Source organism: Drosophila rhopaloa, unplaced genomic scaffold (assembly GCF_018152115.1).
Source record: "Drosophila rhopaloa isolate 14029-0021.01 unplaced genomic scaffold, ASM1815211v1 contig_190, whole genome shotgun sequence".
Taxonomy (NCBI): domain Eukaryota; kingdom Metazoa; phylum Arthropoda; class Insecta; order Diptera; family Drosophilidae; genus Drosophila; species Drosophila rhopaloa.
Window position 1 is genome coordinate 1,783,343 of NW_025335073.1, and position 21,899 is coordinate 1,805,241.

The window sequence follows — 21,899 nt, forward strand, 5'->3', positions numbered from 1 at the left end:
CTTTCGCCAAGTTCTTGCTACTGGTGAACCTACCTTTTTCTCATCTAACACCAGGCTTACTCCAATGGTTCTGGACTTTTTCATTACAAATGGGGTTCCAATCAACAAACTGTCAATCCAAACAAAATATGAACTGCCGGAAGTAAAACCATTCTACCGCCCGGCTCTTCCATCGAGAAATTTAAGGATGCTTTAGACAGAAGCATTAAACTAAATATTTTAATATGTTATCCAAAGAATATCGAAGGTGCTGTACAGATATTAATGGATAAAATACACACAGCTGCGTCTATTGCGTCTTCCAAACAGGAAATACTTTGACAAAATTTGCATTTGCAAACTATTCTTTATGGAAGCTCACAAATTGATAAAAACGACAGGTCATTCCGCAGGCTCACATTAGAAATTCAGCTGGTGGATGGTGCAGCTCCAGTCAAAAGAAAGCTGATATCTTTGCAAGCTGCTTAGAGGAAAGATTGAAGCCTTTACACCTCACACCGATAGAAAATGGAACTCTAGTTCAAATGCACCTAGACTGGCCTTTTCAAATGGCTTTAGCCACGAACCCAGTTACACTACAAGAGGTCCAAACTCAAATTAGAAATCTAAAAGCCAAATAAACTCAAGGCGATGATCTTCTTGACAATAGGACTATGAAGGCTGTGCTCCTCATGGTATTGCTGTACCTTATGGAAATCGGCTATTATTACGATGATTCCCAAGCCTAGAAAGCAGCCCACTGAAGTCGATGCATATAGGCCAATTAAAGTCTCTATTAAACCCCCCGCTTTTTATTCTTATCAAAAGCTTTTTATCAAAGAGGAAATTTTGTGTGGTTGTCGACGCTGAATAATCGTCCAATCGTCCTATCTCCGCAGGCGTACTCTAAGGCGGTGTACTGCGCGCAATTCTATACTCGCTGTGTACTTTAGGAATGTACAGAAGGTGACGAGGATAACTTGCTCATTGCAACGTATGCTGACGACACTGCGGTAATGGTCAGGAGTACTAGCATAGACATCGCAACAACAGGATTATAAGAGTACGTGACGCGATTCGAAATGAGGACATAGGCATTAATTGCAGCAAATGTTCTTGTGTCACATTCGCGAAAAGACCTTTGTATTGTTAAGGAATCACTATGCTTGGCATTACTCTTGGTCACCAGACTTTTTACAACTACCTTGGTGTGATCTTGGGCAGAAGACTTACATTTCAGAGACACACAACAATAATCAAGCACTCAGTGCTTTTAAAGGCAGCCAAGATATCGTGGCTCCTGTCTCCGAGAAATAAGCATTCACTGTCAAACAAAGTTAGCATTTACAAATCCATCTTGAGCCCAATCTGAAGGTACGCGCTACAAGTCTACGGCATAACGGGTAAATCGAACCTCAACAAAATTAGAGTTGCACAAAGTAAAATCCCTCATGTACCCCCTCGTACATGACAACTAGAGACATCGAAAGAGATCTCAAAATTCCAAAGATAGATAACATGCCCAAAGGTCTTGCCTGCTTTCCTATTAGTAATTGTAAGGGACTGAACTTAGTCACCCTATTACTAGTACAATTCATAGCTAATTGGAGCTAAAGAGCGTTCGCTTGTCTCAACTGTGTCTCATTTCCATTTAATTGTCTTTTTTTTTTCGCGCGGAGTCCCACGGCCCACTTACCCGCCCAACCGACCGAGGGGCGCAGCCGTGTATCGTACGGCACGATTCGCGAGAAGATATACGCGAGATAAGGAAATATAGGTAAAAGTCCGGGGAAAAAAGTAATAGTAAGATCAATTTTGTGCCAATGAAGATAGTATTAATCGTTTTAAGAGCGGCAGAGAGTCAAGATTTGAGATTATAAGAAAAAGTCTATTGAAGTCAGAACATAATACTTTTAAAGGCTCATGCAAGGCATAGTTAGATCTACAATTATTTAAAATTAGGGGAATATAATTTCTAGTTAATCTACTTGGCACAGAAAAGTTTAGCCTACTTACCAAGTCAGGGGAGTCAAGACTCGGAGAGGCAATAGAGGTTGCCGGAGGGCTCTCAGAAAGTCAGTATGGCTTTAGAAAGGCTCGCTCAACCCTAGATGCACTAGAAGCCGTGGACCGCATAGCCAGGCAGGCCATAGAAGGCAAAAGGTGGCTGGGAGGAAACAAACAATACTGTTTGGTGGCAACTCTGGACGCCTTCAACTCGACATCCTGGAGCAGAATAATGGCCTCACGCTGAACATCCCAAAGTACTTGCAGGCGATTGTTAGCGACTACCTGAGCGACAGGTGGCTCCACTATGACACGGACGAAGGACCTCAACGCTACAAAATCACAGGAGGAGTGCCACAAGGGTCCGTCTTAGGCCCATTATTGTGGAACACCATGTACGATGGTATCCTGCGACTAAACTTCCAGCAGGGCGTAAACGTTGTTGGCTTCGCGGACGACGTCGCGGTCATAGTGGTCAAAAAGTCCATAGCTGAGGTAGAAAGCTCTACAAACGCAGAAATCAGCATGACAAGTGAGTGGCTACAAATCGTAGGACTTGAACTGGCTGAGCAGAAAACCGAGGCGGTACTCATCAGCAGCAGGAAAAAGGTTGAAACGGCACGAATCACTGTGGGCGGAGCCCAAGTGGAGACGAAAAGGGCTATAAAATACCTAGGTGTCATGCTGGACACCAGGCTGTCCTACAGGGAGCACCTGCAGCCGACTCATAAGAGGGCTCACGGAGTCACGATGGCAGTGTCCCGAATGATGCTTAACCATAGAGGCCCAAAATCCAGGAGGAAGCTACTGTTTAACGTAGCAAAGTCGTCCATCATGTATGCAGCACCAATATGGGCCGAGGCGACAGCAAAAAAGAGCTACATAAAGGGTATAGAGTCGGACTACAGAATAGGAGCTCTTAGGGTAGCCTCCGCCTTCCGCACGGTCGCTACAGAGGCCATTCTGGTCATCAGTGGTATAACACCAGTCGAGCTCGCAGTTGTTGAGGCCAAGGAGAACTTTGAAGCGAAAAAATTAGCTGACACACAGGCGGACCACCGCTTGGCAAAACTAAAGTCAAGAACAAAGTCCCTTGAAAACTGGCAGCAAAGATGGGATAGGGCAGAAACCGGCCGGTGGACGCACCGAGTCATCCCCAATATAGCGGCTTGGGTAAACAGACCACACGGCGAACTAACGTTCCATCTGACACAGGTGCTGAGCGGACATGGATGCTTTAAGGAGTATTTACATCGCTTCGGCCACGAGACAAGCCCAATCTGCGATACCTGCGGAACAGTGGAAAATGCCGAACACGCACTAACCACATGTGTCAGGTTCGGAGAAGAGCGCCGAAGAGCTGAACAAATCCTGGGGACCCCGATCACAGTGGAGGGACTTGTTCCTAGTATGCTGGAGAGTCAGGATAACTGGACAGCTGTATGCAGTCTGGCTGCGGAAGTCACGACGGAACTGAGGCGGCTGGAACGCATAAGGAACGAGAGGTTCTAAACGGGCCAGCCAGCCTTGCGAAGCAATGCTTCACGGCAGTCCCGCAAGCCTGGATATCATATGTATATTTATTTATTTTGTCTATGTATGTAATTTATGAATAAAAGAAAAAAAAAAAGGGGAGTCAATATTACCATGTATAAGGTTATAAATGAAGACAGTACCAAGCATCGTTCTACGGTTGGCTAGGGAGTGTAAAGTAACAGAAGTCTACTTGAATAAGAAGGTAAGTTAAGATTTGCATTCCAGTTTAGGCGCCGTAAAGCAAAAAGAAGAAAGTTTTTTTGTACTGATTCAATACGACCAATATGTATTCCGTATGTCGGACTCCAGACGGGAAACCCATACTCCAGAATCGGACGGACTAACGAAATAAATAAAGTTTTAGTTAAATAAGGATCATCGAATTCTTTTAACCACCTTTTAATAAATCCAAGCCCTCCTCTGGCTTTATTAACCATGGACGAAATGTGGTTTGAAAATTTTAGTTTAGGGTCCAAGAGAACGCCAAGATCGTTTACAAGAGTTATTCTATCCAAAGAGCTGCCACTTAATGTGTATGTCGCGTATATCGGATTGACCCGATAAAAAGTCATCAGCTTGCGCTTGGATATGTTTAAATTTAGTAAATTATCTCGGCACCAGTTTTGAAAATTATCTAGATCGGATTGCAAGTCTAAATGGCAGGAAATGTCCTTATACTGCAGTCACAACTTAACATCATGACTTATAATTGAGGGAAGATCGTTAATAAATAATGGAAAAAGTAACGGACCCAGATGGCTCCCTTGTGGGACACCGGAGGTAACACGGAGAATTTCAGAAATTTAATTTTTAATACCAGGAATACCATCGGACCCTGGCGAATAAACAGGCTTAATACGAAGAAGATCCAAAAGAAGAGAACTTTCTGTTGAAGTGGGACAGAATATGAGGTTTGACTTGGACATGGTGTAAGAAGAAGGCTGAGATGAATAATCTAATGTAGAGTAAGTCGTTTGAAAAAATTGGGCAAATAAATCGGCTATTGCCTGATCTGTGGTTGCCGTCATGTTTTCGAACGACAGCGAGGAAGGAAAAGAATTAGATTTACGCTTGGTGTTAACGAAATTATAAAACTGTTTCGGGTCCTGAGAGAACTGGACCTTACAACGGATTAAGTAACTATTATAACACTGAGCATTAAGCACGGTAAATCTTGACCGAGCACTTAAATATCTAGTAAAAGCAGATTGAGAACCGGTATTTTTATATTTCCTAAAAAGTCTGGACTTTACATTTCTTAAGTGTGTCAACTCTTTGCTAAATTAAGGTGATTTATTGGAAATTGACGGATAGGACCACGGAACACAGGAATTAAAAAATGAGTTTGTTGCAGTGTAAAAAACATTAACTGCATCGGACATATTATTGCATAAGTAAAGATGAGACCAATTAAAGCCAGAAATAAAATTATTTAGCCTCAGAAAGTCTGCCTTGCGAAAACAATGTATTCGTTTGAATGATTTTTCTGATTTTTCTTTTATAACTCTACCCGTATCAAATGAAAGTTCGATTGTAGGGTGATATGGATCTTCAGGTTGAGTGAGTGGTGCTACTCTGGACAGAAACACACCTTCAGGATTTGATACAAAACACAAATCCAGTAGGCGACCTAATGAATTTCGAACATGGTTTACTTGAGATAGAGATATGTCAAGCAGGCCGTCAATAAAATCATGCTGTGCTATAGGTAGTAAGACATTCGATCCATCCTCAGTGGACCATGTAACTCCAGGTATATTAAAATCACCTAGAACTACCAACTGATCCCTATCGGAAAGCTTATTTGCAACGGACTTTATAACGGAAAGGTGATTTAAATAATCAGGAAGTTCAGACAACGGCGGAATATATGCGCAAGTAATGTATATAAAGTTACCAGGAAGCGATAGCTTCACACAATTAAATTCAATGGTATTGAATTCATCAAAAAATAACTCCTCAGACGGGAGGTTTGAAACAACTCCAATTAAGACTCCACCTCCCCGTCTAGAGGGACGGTCATTCCTATATATTGTGTACTTACCTGGAAAGACTTCGGAGCTAAAGATCTCCGTCTTTAACCAGGTTTCTGTAAACACAATAATATGAGATGCAAAGGAAAGGCTATCGGAATACAATTTAGTGAGTTTGAGTAGCAAACCTCTTGCATTCTGATAGGAAAGAAGGAGGTTAGAAGTTAGTTTTTTGAAATTGGTACACTGGTTTGGCCTCGACTAGGAAGTTTTACTCCCACGGGCCCCTTTTTCTTTATCTTAGCCTCGAACTCTTTTACAACCATATTATCCGGCCAAAAGTCGCCCGAGCATATGGCTTCAAAAAGCTCGTTAGGGACAGTTATCTTGAAATATGAAATGTCTCTAGCATAAGAAAATTTAAACTTTTCCACCTTTACACTTTTACAATCGGCTTAGTTTTGTCTTGTATATAAGACAATACATCAGAAGATGTTTGATCAGGGGAAAGCCGAGAAACGAAAATTTGTTTCTTTAGTGGAACCACTAAAAGGGATTTTGGTGGAGCAGACATTGTTTTTGCAAAACCAACTTGAGCCGGTTGTCCGGACTCAGTAGTCCCTTGTGGTGGTGATGCTACATTCTGAGAGATTGGTGGATCCACTAATTGTGAAACCACTACGGACAAATCGGAATTCTTAGAAGTCCCTGGTTGGATGCATTCTGCTACGGATTGTTCGGATACCGAATCTTTTTTAGATTCTGATCTTAGCAACATTTGAGGGTTTGCTGAAATCAGCTGCTGATCCGCCGGAATGCTCTGTTGTTCTTTTGATTTCGGTTGCGGGGTGTTCCCCTTTTGCTCCTTACCACTAGTGGCCTTTTTGCGCTAAGGGGACTCTTCTAATAGCTTACGACTATTAAACTGCGAGTCCAGCGCAGAGAGGAGATCATCAGCTCGGCGAAAACTATCTCTAGCAACTCCGAAACAGCTAATCAGCCCCCTCAGGCCGCCTTTAGTTTGGCGCATGAAGGATTTCATCTCGTTCGCAACCTCGACACAAGCGTCACAACAAAACTGCAAATTGGGTCCCTTTGAAAGGTCATCACTTGTCCGGCCAGTAAAAACGGCGCACTTGGTGTGCACCATATTTTCACACAGCCAGCAAGTCATATTAGACTGGTCAGCCCTGATTACGAGGCTTCATTTTTTGCAGAAGCAGACTAAATTTTTATTATTCATTTTATTTATCGGAACCACTGTACCAAGAAAGCGAATTGAAATTTAAGTTATAAGTACCGCAAGAGCGCAGAAACTGCACGCTTAGAACTTTCAAAGCAAAGAGAGCAAGAGGCGGGAGCGTAAATTAGTTAAAGTGCATGCACAAAAGAGAAACGGCGGGGATATAAGAAAAGAAAACACAGATAAGAATTACGAAAACTAAAACAATTTATTAGTATTAATACAAAGTGCACTCGCGAAGCGAACGGAGTTTAAATTTATGTTTGAATAACCGGAAGAAAATTAAAATTGTTTTGATAAAACCCACCGATGGGAATAAACGAAACAAAATACAAAATTCGAAGCGCAGAAAAAAAACACGACCATTCACTTTGAAAGTCAAAGACTAGCTGATATCATCTAATGCCCTCTTCCCACAGACCTCCATCCACCATCCACCATCCGTTGAACGGATGATCCATAAGGTTTTGCCGTTCCGAAAATTCCCAGATAATTCCCCATCCAAATTTGACGGACTTTTTTATGCGATAGTTAGGCGATGTTTTTTTGGTGCAACTCTGAGTTCTTCTTCTTGACAGTCGGGTAACTTTTGAATAGGGAAGGCGCCAATTCAAAAAATGATGTTTATACTTGTAATAATTAATTAATTACTGCTCCATCCGTGTGGCAGCATTAGGTGTTGCTCCACTCTTTCCTAGGCACATACCGTACTTACAACATGGAGCAGAACATTTAAAATGAAATAAAATATGAAATTATAATAAAACAAAAAACACATATTTACATATATATAATGAACTTGATTTGTTACCATTTGGACAATATTGGGCAATAGCTGTTCATATTTTGTCTGCAGGCTGGCAAAAATCTGCAGACGTATTAGTTCGATTTGGTTGTTCGCGTAGATCACTTGCAGTCTGTTACCAAGTATCATTTATAACGCTGTTGTGGTCATTTTAAATGTTGTGCAAAATGCAACGGGCTAAAATAATAAGCCACAGCTGTTCAGATCAGCTGTTATCGGATGGTGGATGGTGGATGTGCTCTGTGGGAATCGGAGTTTCACATTTGTCAAAAATCCCAACCGTTTCAGACGCATGGACTCTATGGGAAGAGGGCATAATTTCAAATAAACCTCCATGTTTTAATAAGAAGTTGTCACACCTAAAAAATGTTAAGTCCAGACTTTTCAATAAATTTAAAATGTGCGGTTCACAATCTGCCTTCTCTCGATACCTAAGGGCGCGGTCAAATTTTACCGTGCTTAACGCCCGGTGCTCTAAAAGCTATCTGACTCATTATAGGGTCCAATTTTCACAAGATCCAAAACAGATTTAAAATTCGCTATCACTTAAAAATTCTACGGCAAATATTGATCAGGCAATTGCCGATCTATTTGCCCAGTTTTTTCAGACAACATATTTTTTATCCTGTCCATCTAGGTCCGTTACTTTTTACATTATTTATTAACGATCTTCCCTCACTTATAAGTCATTCTCGCGTACTTATGTAAGCAGATGATGTTAAGTTGTGCCTGCAGTATAAGGACATTTCCTGCCATTTAGACTTGCAATCCGATCTAGATAATTTTCAAAACTGGTGGCGAGATAATTTACTAACTTTTTGATGACTTTTTATCGGGTCAATCCGATATACGCGACTTACACATTAAGTGGCAGCTCTTTGGATAGAATAACTCTTGTAAGCGATCTTGGCGTTCTCTTGGACCCTAAACTAAAATTTTCGAATCACATTTCGTCCATGGTTAATAAAGCCAGAGGAGGGCTTGGATTTATTAAAAGGTGGTCAAAAGAATTCGATGATCCTTATTTAACAAAAACTTTATTTATTTCGCTTGTCCGTGAGATTCTAGACTATGTGTCTCCCGTCTGGAGCCCAGAATACAAAATAAATATTGGTCGTTTTGAATCTGTACAAAAATCTTCCTTCTTTTTGCTTTACGGCGCCTAAACTGGGATGCAAATCTTAACTTACCTTCTTATTCTAGTAGACTTCTGTTTATTAATTTACCCTACGTAGCCAACCGTAGAACGATACTATCTTCATTTATAACCTTATATATGGTGATATTGACTGCCCCGACTTGGTAAGTCGTCTAAACTTTTCTGTGCCAAGTAGATTAACTAGAAATTATATTCCCCTAATTTTAAATAATTGTAGATCTAACTATGCCTTGCATGAGCCTTTAAAAGTATTATGTTCTGACTTCAATAGACTTTTTCCTGTAATCTCAAATCTTGACTCTCTGCCGCTCCTAAACCGAGTAATACTAGCTTCATTGGCACAAAATTGATCTTACTATTACTTTTTTCCCCGGTCTTTGACCTATATTTTCTTATCTCGCGTCTATCTCGCGAATCGTGCCGTACAATACACGGCTGCGCCCCTCGGTCGGTTGGGCGGGTAAGTGGGCCTTGGGATTTCAAACAACAAAAAATGTACATGCAAGTACGAGCGACTAATCCCCTGCCAGCGTCTCCAGCGGCGTTCCTGAGCAGTCTTAGGTATACGAACTTTTAAGATATAAGTGATAACATTAAATAAAGAACCACTTATTAAAACCACATTAAAACGAAAGTGCTTTAAAAAAAACACAACGAAAATCCAATGACCTGTCCGGAATACAGAACATCCAATCGAGAATGTGTGGGGAGCAATGCTCCAATGAATTGTAGGCTCCGGAGGACAGCAAAAGCAAATTAAAAAAGAGTGAGACGCGAACCGAAGCAAAAATAATTATTTATTTTTTAAGACAATTTATACTTAGATCTGCCAATATAGCTGCTCCTCCGACATTGAATTTATTAGTGAAAATTTCTTTGTTAAACACCATTTAATTATTTCTTAGTTATTTCTATAGTTATTGAAACAACTATATAAACCTTTTTAGAGCTGATTATACTCTTTATATTTATTCTATTAGACAACATGGAAAATTATTTGTAGGAATTGATTCCTTTAAAACAGAAAAATTTAAGAATATTAAAACTATAAATATCAATATTATTAATATTGTAATAATATATATTATATTAATTACATATTATATATTATATAATATTAATATTATAATAATATTAATATTATAAATTAATTTTAAAAGGAGAATAATGTTCTTTACAATTAAATTTAAATAGTTTTATAAAGATTTTTATTTGTGTTGTTAGTAATAAACTAAACATATAATATGTTTTCTTCAGCATATCTAAGCTTTTAATTGTAAGTCAATATTTACCACTATTTTTATTTGGGAGATTTTGACCTATATGGTTACAAAGAAAAGATCTCAGTTTTGGACACCAAGCTAAGATTCGGAAACTATTAGAGAATCATAAATAATTCAATTATTTAAATGTTGGTTTGTGTTGACCTTTTTATAATAATTGTAGCTATTGGATTACTCGTGGTCATAGGTTGGTTATATTTTAATTTCGTCTATAGCACAGCCTTTTTTCCTGGGGAGTGAACCTGACTATAATAGGACTATCTAGATTCGCCTGCACGTCACCTCAGACTTATCAATTCCTCAATGTTACAATCAGAGAAGCTTTTTTTTTGCAATTGTGAGTTGCCAAACTTCGTTGGTTTTAACATAGATGGAGTTCGGTTTTTTCGATATGCAGACTGGTAAATACAACAAAAGTTAAAGATTGTTAATTGCTAAATTTTTTAGGGCGTGTAGATCCACTTTTATTTATGTTGGTTTGTGTTGACCTTTAGCCATTGTGGATACCTTTTTTTGTGAATATACCATTATTTGATGTGATGGAAGTTAAAATAAGGACCACTTTGCAAAAAGTGAAAGTGAAATTACCTTTTATACCTTACCTTTCATATCCTTTACCCCCAAATCTATTAATTTTCAATTATCTGTTCATTTTCAATTATCTTTATACGATTTAAAAAAAAAATTTTTCTATTTTCCATTTCACATAACTACGCTTATACGAGAATATTCCGAAATTGCGAAAGCCATAAAGTGAACAAGTCACGAAAAAAGTAATCATCTGTACAACTATCTTATATAAATAAAAAATTGTAACCAAATTATTAATAAATATATATTTAAAAAAAATGTTTCATTAATCCCATATTTCATGACTCAATAGTATGTGTTGTAAAATATTTATTTGAATAATTTTTTATTTAATGAAAACGTGAGCAACCCGAAGTTTTTATACCCTTATATAACACTATCTAAAACTCCTGATAATCAATCTCCACCGCCCATTTGCTCTGCCTGGCAGAAAAAGAGCTGAAGTAGGTGTTAAGAGACAAAGAAGGTAAACCAGACAACTTTCGGTATTAGGTTCACAGCAGAACAGGAAATTTAAATACCCCTTGTTAAGGCCCACACAGCAGCAGCGCAGGTTTCTTCATCAAAATGTAATCGACCTTATCAGATAGCCGTATGAAATGGGTTACAATCTGATTACAACCAACAAGCGAGGCAACTGACCTGAAAGGGGGAAAAAAAGATATTTATTATTATAAAAAACTAAAGTAGGGAAAGCCTCCCAACACCGAAGAATAGATACACAAAGAGCTAGTGCCGGAGTGGCGCCATCGCACGTTGGGGAACCGGGGGACTTGATACAGGCTAATTCTGAGAAGTTTTTTAAGGTTGCTTAGCTTGTCATGACAATCTTGAAACCCACTACAATGCTCTGCTGGACAAAAGAGGTTTAGAATATCCAATTTCGCCTTCAGTTTGCATGTTTAGTTTAGACGTACTATAGTTATTAATGGGCGTAATCAATTCGGAGTTGAAGGCATCAGTAGGGAGCAGCACTCGACAGTAGGGAGCAACACTCGACTATAGCGTTATCTCTTGTTTTGAAACAAACTGTCGCTGACAGTCCTTTCCTTTATGTGCTTCGGTTGACCTTTTGCCATTAATTAAAGTTATTGATTAAAACTCATGATCACACGTTGGTTATATTTTTTTTTCGTCTATAACACAAAGTTTTTTCCACTTAGCTTTCATCACACTTGTACTAACTAGGGAGTGAACCCTACTAGGATAGGACTATCTAGTTGTTGTTAATATTCCTTTGTATTGTTAAAATCTGTGTGGTTTTCTACTGTTCGGATATAGCTTCGTCTGGCCAGTCAGATAAATATGGGACGAAACCTGCCTCATTCTTTTCTGCGCAGAGCTTTCGCCGGCTGTCTTAAGTTTAAGGCTCTATCTTTTGAATTGATTCAGTTGCTATCGGTTATAAGCAAAATGCAGCAGACGACTGAGATCTGTATTCAAGTTGTCGAGCCCAAATGGCTTGCGTGGAACCGGAGCCGAATTAGAGTATGCGGTGTGTTTCTTCGTGCGGCTAAATTCTTCTAAGTTTTCATCCATCCATTTCGAACGGTGTATGCCACTATTAGCAGGATTGAAATTGCTAAGGCGGAATAGTCAGCGCTTTTATAGTGCGGCAGGATGTCAAGTTGATGGGGTATGTTTGATGATCATTTTCTTTTAGACCTTGTAGTCCGTTAACCGCGCTTGTAAACAAGCTTAGGGTTCTTATGCACTCGTTGGTATTCCTCTAGGGGTCAGCCGTATTAAGCCAGTTCCTTTAAGGTGTATTGTGGAAGGTCGTCTATTGCAGATAGCTTTGAGATCCCTTGGATAATGGGTCGAAAAAAGAAGAGCTTACAAAATTTCTGGGTGCTGTGGGAAGATGAATAGCATCATCAATTGTGTTGACTGAGCCTCAGGCCCCACTAGTTTCTTACGGACTCTGGGTGGCCCTAAAAAACAGTTATTCGCACATACGAAATTGGTCGTAGTGAATAGCTTGACTCTTACCACGGCGGCTTAGGAGTCTTCACATGCTAAAAATAACATCTGTTGGTAAGTCGCTAACCAATTCCAACTGTTCTGTCTTTGTGGAGAAACCACAAATTCCTTCTACGCCAGCATTAAAGAATGGGCGTGCTTGGGTGACTCGCTCCAGATCCGTCTGTTCAATTTGATCGATATACGGAAGTAGTACTTGATGCTTTGCATGGAAGCACCGATTTTTCTCATCTCTAATAAGAAAGGCAATAAATTGCTTTGTTTGCAGTTGCATATTTTTTGCCCCGATGTGTTTTAAATCAGAATCATCAACGAAATATGATCAGAAAACTTTAGCTATGAGTCCAAAAGGACACCGAGGCCGCTTTCAACAGTTATTCTTTACAACTAGCTGCCACTTTACGTGTAAGTCTCGTATTTCGAATTGACCCGATAAAAAGTCATCAGCTTGAACCGTTTATAAATGCCAGGAAATATCCTTATACTGCAGGCAAAATTTATCATAAGTCTGCGTACATAACTACGTGAGAATGATTTATAAGGTCAAGTTTTTGAATAAGTGACATAGGGATGATTGATATCCAAAGAAAAACTTAAGAAAAATAATTTTTAAAGATTTGTCCTGCCACTTAATTCACGAGTCAAGTTCCCGAAAAAGATGTGATTTACAGAGACAAATGCTTAACGTTTCAACTTGCGGGCATCGGAAAGTTATTGACGAATCGAATTGAAAATTTATGTGAATATTCCTTATACAAGTCTGAAAAATATGAACCAAACTCTGGAATGATATTATTAAGTAAAATATATTTTTTATGTAAGAAAGGTGAAAAAAAGTGATAAAAAAAACATGACATTTTGTTCAAACACCTCCAAAACATTAAATTTTCAACTATTTCGGTCCGAGTTTGGTTCATATTCTTATAAAATATGAACTATCAAAGGAAAAAAAAATTATGATAAAGATCAAACCTGCGACCTCCAGGTTGCCCGCAAGGGGTCAACTCTGATGGCGATCGTCAATGGAGACCAGCCTCTAACTCCCCCAATTCAGGCGGAAATGACTTACCAAAATTTGAAAGTTGTGACGGTTTGTCGTTGTCGGGTGGCTCAGGGATGGCCAGGGTTCGTCACAAGAATTTGTTTGTGTCAGGCGTAGTTGCTGAAAGAGAGTTCCGACCCAGCCCAGAGTAGAAGTCGTGGGGAATTACTTAGTAATTGATTATAACTAGGTTTATTTCATTGAGAATCTTGACATATGATTAATAACTAACGGCTTCTCCGGACTGGCGCGGTGCCGCCCTTGCTGCCTTCGCTTCCTTCGTACACTTCGAATGCCTGGTATCGGGACCCGTACAGCTGCTCGAGAGGCACAACACGGGATTACGGCTGCTGGTAGAATAGACCCCGGGGCGGGTTGCCACGTAGTGAGCCTGAAATAAGAATATAGTGCTTGGGGACCCTGAAGTCATCCACGAGCGAGAGAGAATTTAGTGCTTGGGGACCCTAAAGTCAGCCGCAAGAGACAGAGAATGTTGCTTGGAGACCCTGAAGTCAGCCGCAAGAGAGAGAGAATGTTGCTTGGGGACCCTGAGGTCAGCCGCAAGAGAGAGAGAGTGAGTTGGTTGGGGACCCTGAGGACAGCCGCAAGAGAGAGAGAGAGTTGCTTGGGGACCCTGAGGCATGATACAATAACATAAGGTAGTCTCGTCGGCTGTCTAAACGTTCGGGTTTTGATCAGTGCATGTTCGTTTTTTAAAGGAAAAGGTTGTCTGCGCACGAATTTTTACAGAATTAACCCTTGAGCAACATGACTTTTTGCAATTTGTGCCGCAAACTTGTCGATGGCGTAACATTTTTAAAAGCACCGAAATGTTTGGAAAAAAGAACGCTGTGGGAAGAATTAAGAATCTTAACAAAAGAGTTAGCATTCAAAGACAAAAACAACGCCTAATTTAAATTCCAAATTATTAAAAATTAAACTCGTTTTATTATGAAAGGGGGAGAAAAAGAGAGAGAGAGAGTTGTTTGGGGACCCTGAAGTCAGCCACAAGAGAGAGAGAACGTTGCTTGGGGACCCTGAGGTCAGCAGCAAGAGAGAGAGAGAGTTCCTTGGGGACCTGAGGTCAGCCGCAAGAGAGAGAGTTCGGCCGGTGAACCGCGCCGTAAGGAGGTGTGATCCTAAAATCACCACTTATGGAACTAATAAACAAATTTTTAAATTCAATCTCAGCTACATTGCCTTTGCCTTTATTTATGATTCTGCCTTCGCCTTTTTCATTAACTTCGAAGGCCGCGCTTGACCGTTCTGCTGAGATAAATAAACCTATAGTAAAGTAAACAACAGCTTCCGTTCAAAGCCAAACTCTCACGTTCAAAGACAAAAGTATTGCGTTCCAATTTTTAATCAAAATTGCATCGGTCAGCATAATTGAATTTCACAACGAGATGCGACAATGTGGGGCTGTGTCATTAAAAAGTTCAAAAAATAAAAATTTAATGAAAAACAAAATTAAATTAACAACGGAACTCGCGCAGCCAAGAACTCAAATTTTTATTGGAAAAATTAAAACATCCAACACCAAACAGTGATCGTGTAATGGAAATCAATAAATGAAATAATCCATTAAGTTGATTAGTTGGTGGACTGAAGATCTAAATCTCAAACATCAAGAACACTATAAAAATAAAATAAATCCGAAAACCGCTAAAACCGCTAAGACAAATAAAACTACAAAACCAACCAAAAACAACAAGCAAATAATCAGACAACGAAGAACCAACCAAAGAAAAATTGACAGGAAGGAAGGGCTGTAGGGCAATCCCTCGCCAACACTGGACAAAATTTTAATCTCTATCGACATTAACAGAATTAGCTCGCTGCATAAAAGAACAATTTAATTTAACTGACTATTCCGAAATCGTAATAAGAGCCGCTCAGGAATATAATCAGAGTATTCATTCCACAACAAACAAAAAACCTGTTGACATTCTTTATAATAAAATCGAACAAGATAATATTCCACAATTATTAAAAAATACACAGAAAAAAATGTTAGAAACACATAATGAAAACAGAAAAGAAAAACAATATCACGTAGGACAAGTTGTTTATGAGAAGAAACATGGAGAAAGAAATAAACTTAAACCAAGATATAAGAAGCAAATAGTTAAAGATGTTATGCCTTATAAAATAATAATCAACAGTAGAAACAGAATTATTCACAAAGATAATATTAGGCATTAATAAATTATTTTTTTTTAACTTACAGAAAATGTATTCTTTAATACATATTTTATCAATTATAATATTGGCCAGTTCAGAAATAATTGATTACTCGAACCATGATTTTTTTCTGTTCAAAGACAACAAGGATGTACTTACGTATGAATCTTACAACGATTTATTCCACGTAACTAATTTAAGTTTTTATAAGGAAATAATTAATATACTTACTATCAGATAATATAAAAAAGGATTTAAATAAAAGGTCACAATGGGAAATAAAGTACGACTTAGAAGTAATCGAATTAATCTTATCCCAGTTAATATCAGCTAGAACATAAAGAGGAATAAATGAGTTAGGCACCGTGTGGAAATGGTTAGCTGGAACTCCGGATCATGATGATATCATTAAAGTACAAAATAAAATCAATGACTTAATTGAAAATAATAATAAACAGTCTATTATTAATTCCAAATGGTTCAAAGAAATAGAATGGCTCTCTGAAAATTTTAAAAAGGTTTTTATTGATTAAGATTTACCACTAAGAAAACATCGCTTACGATTGATAACATTTGATCTACAAAATTTAATTGATACTATCACCCTTGCAAAAAATTGACGTTTTCAACACCAAAATTTTAAATAATGAAGATATAAAAGAAATATTAAAACACGAGCAAAAGCCAGTAATTATCGCTGACTTAATGGACATCTCTGTGTTCAAAATCGCATTACATAAAGAACTTTTAATAATTTATATAAAATACCCAATAATAAATAATAGATGCGAATTATATTACACTCGACGCAAAATGCGAAAATACATATTATGAAATGTCTACATTTAAAAAAGAATTCTTTAATAACTATTGCACTCTAAGTTTAGAAAAAACATGTTTTACCCGACTATTAAACGGTGAACAATCAATTTGTAAAAAAATAAGAGAAAAAAATAAAAAAATAGACATTATCCAAGATGGTGCCATTTTAATAAATGGTAACAACATCGTCAACAACTCCGAATTAGGTGGTTCATTCATAATAACATTTAACGGTACAACCACAATAAATAACGTTTCATATACCAGTTTAGACAACAAAATTCTTAACTATATTACTACAAACCACTTCAAAAATTATGAAATATCCGATTATAAATTTTCGAATAACTCGGAACTCTCTTTAGATAATATAAATATTTTAAATCCATTCATTAAAATTAATAATACCAACATATCTATATCTTTTATATTATTAATTTTAATCATTATATATTTGATTTCTCTACCTATTATTAAATACAGAAATATATTTGTAACCAAAAAACAACGGCCAGAATTAGAAAAACCTATTAACGAAGAAATATTTTTAACAGAATTAAGAGATCGCCTTCGCCTTTTTCATTAACTTCGAAGGCCGCGCTTGACCGTTCTGCTAAGATAAATAAACCTATAGTAAAGTAAACAACAGCTTCCGTTCGAAGCCAAACTCTCACGTTCAAAGACAAAAGTATTGGGTTCCAATTTTTAATCAAAATTGAATTGGTCGGCATAATTGAATTTCACAACGAGATGCGACAGTTTCAGCATAAGCTTTTATTTTAAACAAAAATCAAAGTTCTAGAAGCTTAAAAAAGAAAAGCTTCTGGCCGAGGTTCGTTGGAGAAGATTTTAGAATTAAGGAGGCAGTCTTATTCGGATTGAAACCGGGATCGGTCATAAGAAATAATAATAAGTGAAAGTGTCTTGAAGTAATAAAGAGTTAGTGAGTTAAGGTTTGCACCAATAAAGTGAAATTAAAAAATAAAATTTATATTTTTTTAATCAACCAATAAGATCAAATTTAATTCGCACGCGTTCTTAGTTTGAATCTGAATTAAACGCTCCTTTCGTTTAACTTTTTTTAGTCTTTTTATTTATTTATGTCTTGTTTTTGTGCGCGCAGCATCACACTCCCCCCCGTTATGGATTTTAGTGGTATTGAATCGTGACGTAGTTTCCCCTGTTCGACACCACTCGCCAGGTTGTCTCTCCATCCTTTATTAGCCATCGATGCTGCCTTCCAATTCTTTTTCCTGCTAGCTTTTCCTTGATACTGTCTCTTGCCGTTCTTAATATTACCGCTCCTTCTGGTAGTGTCCATCCTTCGTCGTTGGGCTCCTCCTGGAGCTCTAGTATATCCCGGTCCGTTGTCTCGGCTGCTCGGCTATCCTGGGCGATTCTGGCTACAGCACTTATGGTTTGGTTACTGGTTGTTTGCGGTGCCGGAGTCTTCATGTTGCCCCTCCTCTTCACCGGTGCCGTCCGCCTTCGTGCGTATTTGTATTGTATTGTATTTGTTCCTCCGTACGGCTTAGTGTCTCCAATGTATATCCTCTTTGTTTTCCGTGTGTTCGGGTCTTTTACTGCCACTTTCGTCCGCGTCTTCCTTGATTTTTTCTGCTGTGATCCCTTGTACTTCTCCTTGATCCCGTTGTCCGTAACCTCTATTGCTTTCAACTCGTCCTGTGCTGCTCTGGGTAAGGCGTCTGCTACCTCATTCCATTTTCCCTCTCCATACTGCACTACGCCTAAGTCCCTGGTATTCGTTTTTGTCTCCGGTTGGTCCACTTTGTCTCCGGCTGCTCCTATCTCTAGCTCCAAGCCTGCACACCTCAGCGAGCTGCGTGCCCCGGCTAGAAAGTCCATTCCTAACAGTATTCCTCCTGCCACTTCTGTTAGTATCGTGAATGTTACCCTGAACGCTCTTCCTCCAAATTGGATTTCTGCCGCGAATTCTCCTATCGCCTTCTGCGTTGCTCCGTTGGCCATTGTTATTTCTGCTCGGGTTCCACACCATTTGCCTTGTTGTTTCAGATCTTAATATCTGCTTCTGCTTATCGCGCTTCTTGATGCTCCACGTTTCCTTTCGCTGTCTGGTTTCCGACCCTTATCCGGGCTACTATTTGGAACCCGTCGCAGCACAGCTGTTCCCCTGCTGCTGGCTCCTTTATTGCCGCCTGAGCTGTCAGCTTCAACTGATCAGGTCTCCTGCAGCACTCCTTGGTTCTCGTACCGTTTCTTCCACAGATCCAGCAAAACAGCCTCGGCGGATTGCTGCACGTGCTTGCCGCATGTCCGGTTCCTCCGCAGCGCATGCATATCTCCGGTCCTAGTTGCTGCTGTGCAGGTTGGCTTGCCTGTGTCCGGTCCTCTGCCTCTATTTCTTCTACTTCCTCCGCTAGTTTGAGGAACTCTGTCAACGAGTTGAATCCTGCCCTCCTAGCGTACAGCTTTATCTTGCTCCTGCTGTTTTTGTATACACGGTCCAGTTTGGCCTCTTCTGAGAGTTTCTTGAATTGCATCAGTTTTCTTAGTCCCATTGCGTATTCTCTTACGGGCTCCGTTTCTCTCTGTTTCATCTGTGTAATCTGATTCTCCAACTGTTCCTCATACCTCGGCGGCAAAAAGTATTCCAGCAGTTCTGTTCTGAGCTGGGTCCATGTTACGATCCTGCTCGGCGTGGTGTTCCCCCAATCACTCGCGATCCCCTTCAGGATGAGAGGCATTGCCTGTATCAGCTGGTCCTTCCGTATTCCGTATCCGCCTGCCCACTGTTCCATTTTGCTTAGTGGGTTTGTCGTTCCTTGGTACCGGATGCCCCATCCGCGTACCCAGTCTATGACTTCTGTTTCCATTTTTATTTCTAACTTTCCTTCCGTTTCGTCCCCTAGACTTGCTCCTTTGATGTCCATTATCTCTTCCTTTTCCCTGGTTACTACGATCACCGGAATTGTTTCATTCGCCGGGCTTTTTTCTCTCTTATATTTTGTCCGACAGTTCTGCGAGTCTTTGTCTGACCGTTTCTGTATGATCCGTTTTCTTTGCGAACGCTGCCAACAAACGTCTTAAGTCCTCACTTCTTTCTGCCGTTCCTAATTGGAACTCTTCCGTGTATTTCGTTAGTTCGCTCTTTGGTGCCAGATATACCCAGCTCGACATTACTCCGCTGGTGTCGGTTCATCTCCTGCAACCACTTTAACCTGTTCGGGCGCCACTGTGACGGTTCGTCGTTGTCGGGTGGCTCAGGGATGGCCAGGGTTCGTCACAAGAATTTGTTTGTGTCAGGCGTGGTTGCTGAAAGACAGTTCCGACCCAGCCCAGAGTAGAGGTCGAGGGGAATTACTAAGTAATTGATTATAACTAGGTTTATTTCATTGAGAATCTTGACATTTGATTAATAACTAACGGCTTCTCCGGACTGGCGGGGTGCCGCCCTTGCTGCCTTCGCTTCCTTCGTACACTTCGAATGCCTGGTATCGGAACCCGTCCAGCTGCTCGAGAGGCACAACGCGGGATTACGGCTGCTGGTAGAATAGACCCCGGGGCGGGTTGCCACGTAGCGAGCCTGAAATAAGAATATAGTGCTTGGGGACCCTGAAGTCATCCACGAGCGAGTCATCCAATCCCGGCTACCGGCGAAACCACTCTGAGTTCTCCAGAAGCACCAGCGAGCACTGGCCTGGTTTCGCTACTCCCTCCTGGTGTGTGAGATGAAATTGTAAGTGGGAGCGTACACAAAAACCGGCAATCTTATACTCACCAGCTGACCGGCGCACCTGCTGCTGCCCCAAGTCCAACAGATGGGAAAAATAGTCGAAACTAACAAACCAGCGACCACAAGCGCACGGGCCTGCTGCTGTCATTGAGTTTCTTCTTAGCTGACAGGCAACGCTGACATCAGCTCCAATGCTCTAGGACCCCAAAATTCGATTGCAGCCGAGATATCTCCTCCTGATGATGCTCCACGCCTGGCTACTAACGCCATCATCGACTCCGCTACACTGGACTCCGATGTGCCAGCAAACACCAACTCTGCTGCGCTTTTTTCTCCTGGTGTGAGAGATAAGATTACAGTCAGCAACACACACGGAAATTGGCGATTTCTTACTCACCCCACTGGCTCCTACTGCTTGGCTTACTGCGGGAACTGATACTCCCACTACTGCTCCTTTGGTCCCGTTGGATGGCATCGCCACAAACTCCGCAGCTAGCTTCTCCCCAACAGATGTATCCGGCAACACCACATCTGCTGGCTGGAGCTGCACTGATGTCACCAAAAATTGGCACCTACTTCAGCCTTGGTTGGCGCCTCCTGCGTTCCAGACTCTGCAGCACAAACACCGCCCACAGCAGCAAAAACGGGTCCCAATTGGCTCCCCAGTGTGCAAGAAACCTGGCAAATTCCTGGACACCAGCTGACTGGATGCTCTGTAGACACTGGCAACACTGCTCCAAGCCTGGCTGCTGGCGTAATCACTAGCTGCGTTACTCCCTCATGATGCAAAAAAAAAAAATAAAATTGTAAGTAAAAAAGCGTCCGCAAAAACTCGCAATCTTATACTCACCAGCTGACCGGCGCACCTGCTACTGCCCCAAGTCCAACGGATGGGAAAGAAGTCGAAATTAACAACCATCGGCCACATCTGGCACCGGCCTGCTGCTGGCATTGAGTCTCCTCCCACTGCTCACCTGGATCTGTTGACTGCAGCGGGTTTGACCCCAGCAGATGCCTTGAGCAACGACTCATCCGCTGGCTGGAGCTCCTCTCGGGCACCTTTTCTGGACCCCGAGGTACTAACGCTGAACCTGCTGCTAGCTTCAGCTGTACACAACTCCCGTAGACAATCCCGTCGAAACAAGGAGGGCATCCACCGAAAAGCGCTGGCGCTAATAAGAAAATGAAATACATGAAAGAAATTTATTCCAACTCTGAAATGTAAACAAAAAGGGCTGCGATACCGATGGTGATGTGAGGCCGTCGATGCTCGCGGCTGCGATACCAATGAACTAGTTCATAAATCGTAGCCGCGAGTATCGATCGCGACGCATCGCTATCGATATTCGCAGTTCCTATTGTCAGTATATTTTTGTTATATGGCTTAAAGCCTTTTATTGTATTGGCCTCTGCCACTGGCCGCTAAATAGTATTTATATATAGCTTATACACTAAAAAGCTGAAATAAATAAATAGCCATTGCCCTGCTATAGGCAAATGGTCTTACTAGTGTCCGCACTGCCGGCACCAAAGCGAAAAGAGCTTTCGCCGGCTGTCTTAAGTTTAAGGCTCTATCT

At 40.4% G+C, this 21,899-nt stretch overlaps 1 protein-coding gene across 2 annotated transcripts; it reads right to left on the reverse strand.

The window, feature by feature from the left end:
• Nucleotides 1–20,240: 20,240 nt before the first annotated feature.
• On the reverse strand, nucleotides 20,241–21,305 carry LOC123037640. Of its 2 annotated transcripts, XR_006417589.1 has the most exons (3): nucleotides 21,173–21,305; nucleotides 20,720–21,099; nucleotides 20,241–20,657 (listed from the first exon to the last, which is right to left on the reverse strand). XR_006417589.1 is itself a non-coding variant. In XM_044459301.1 (2 exons), exons 1-2 carry the CDS (start codon nucleotides 21,272–21,274, stop codon nucleotides 20,878–20,880), a joined length of 324 nt encoding a protein of 107 aa, XP_044315236.1. In that variant the 5' UTR covers nucleotides 21,275–21,305; the 3' UTR covers nucleotides 20,719–20,877. The 2 variants fall into 2 exon arrangements, 1 of the variants encoding a protein (XP_044315236.1); XM_044459301.1 differs by lacking the exon at nucleotides 20,241–20,657 and having other exon boundaries at nucleotides 20,719–21,099.
• Nucleotides 21,306–21,899: the final 594 nt, after the last annotated feature.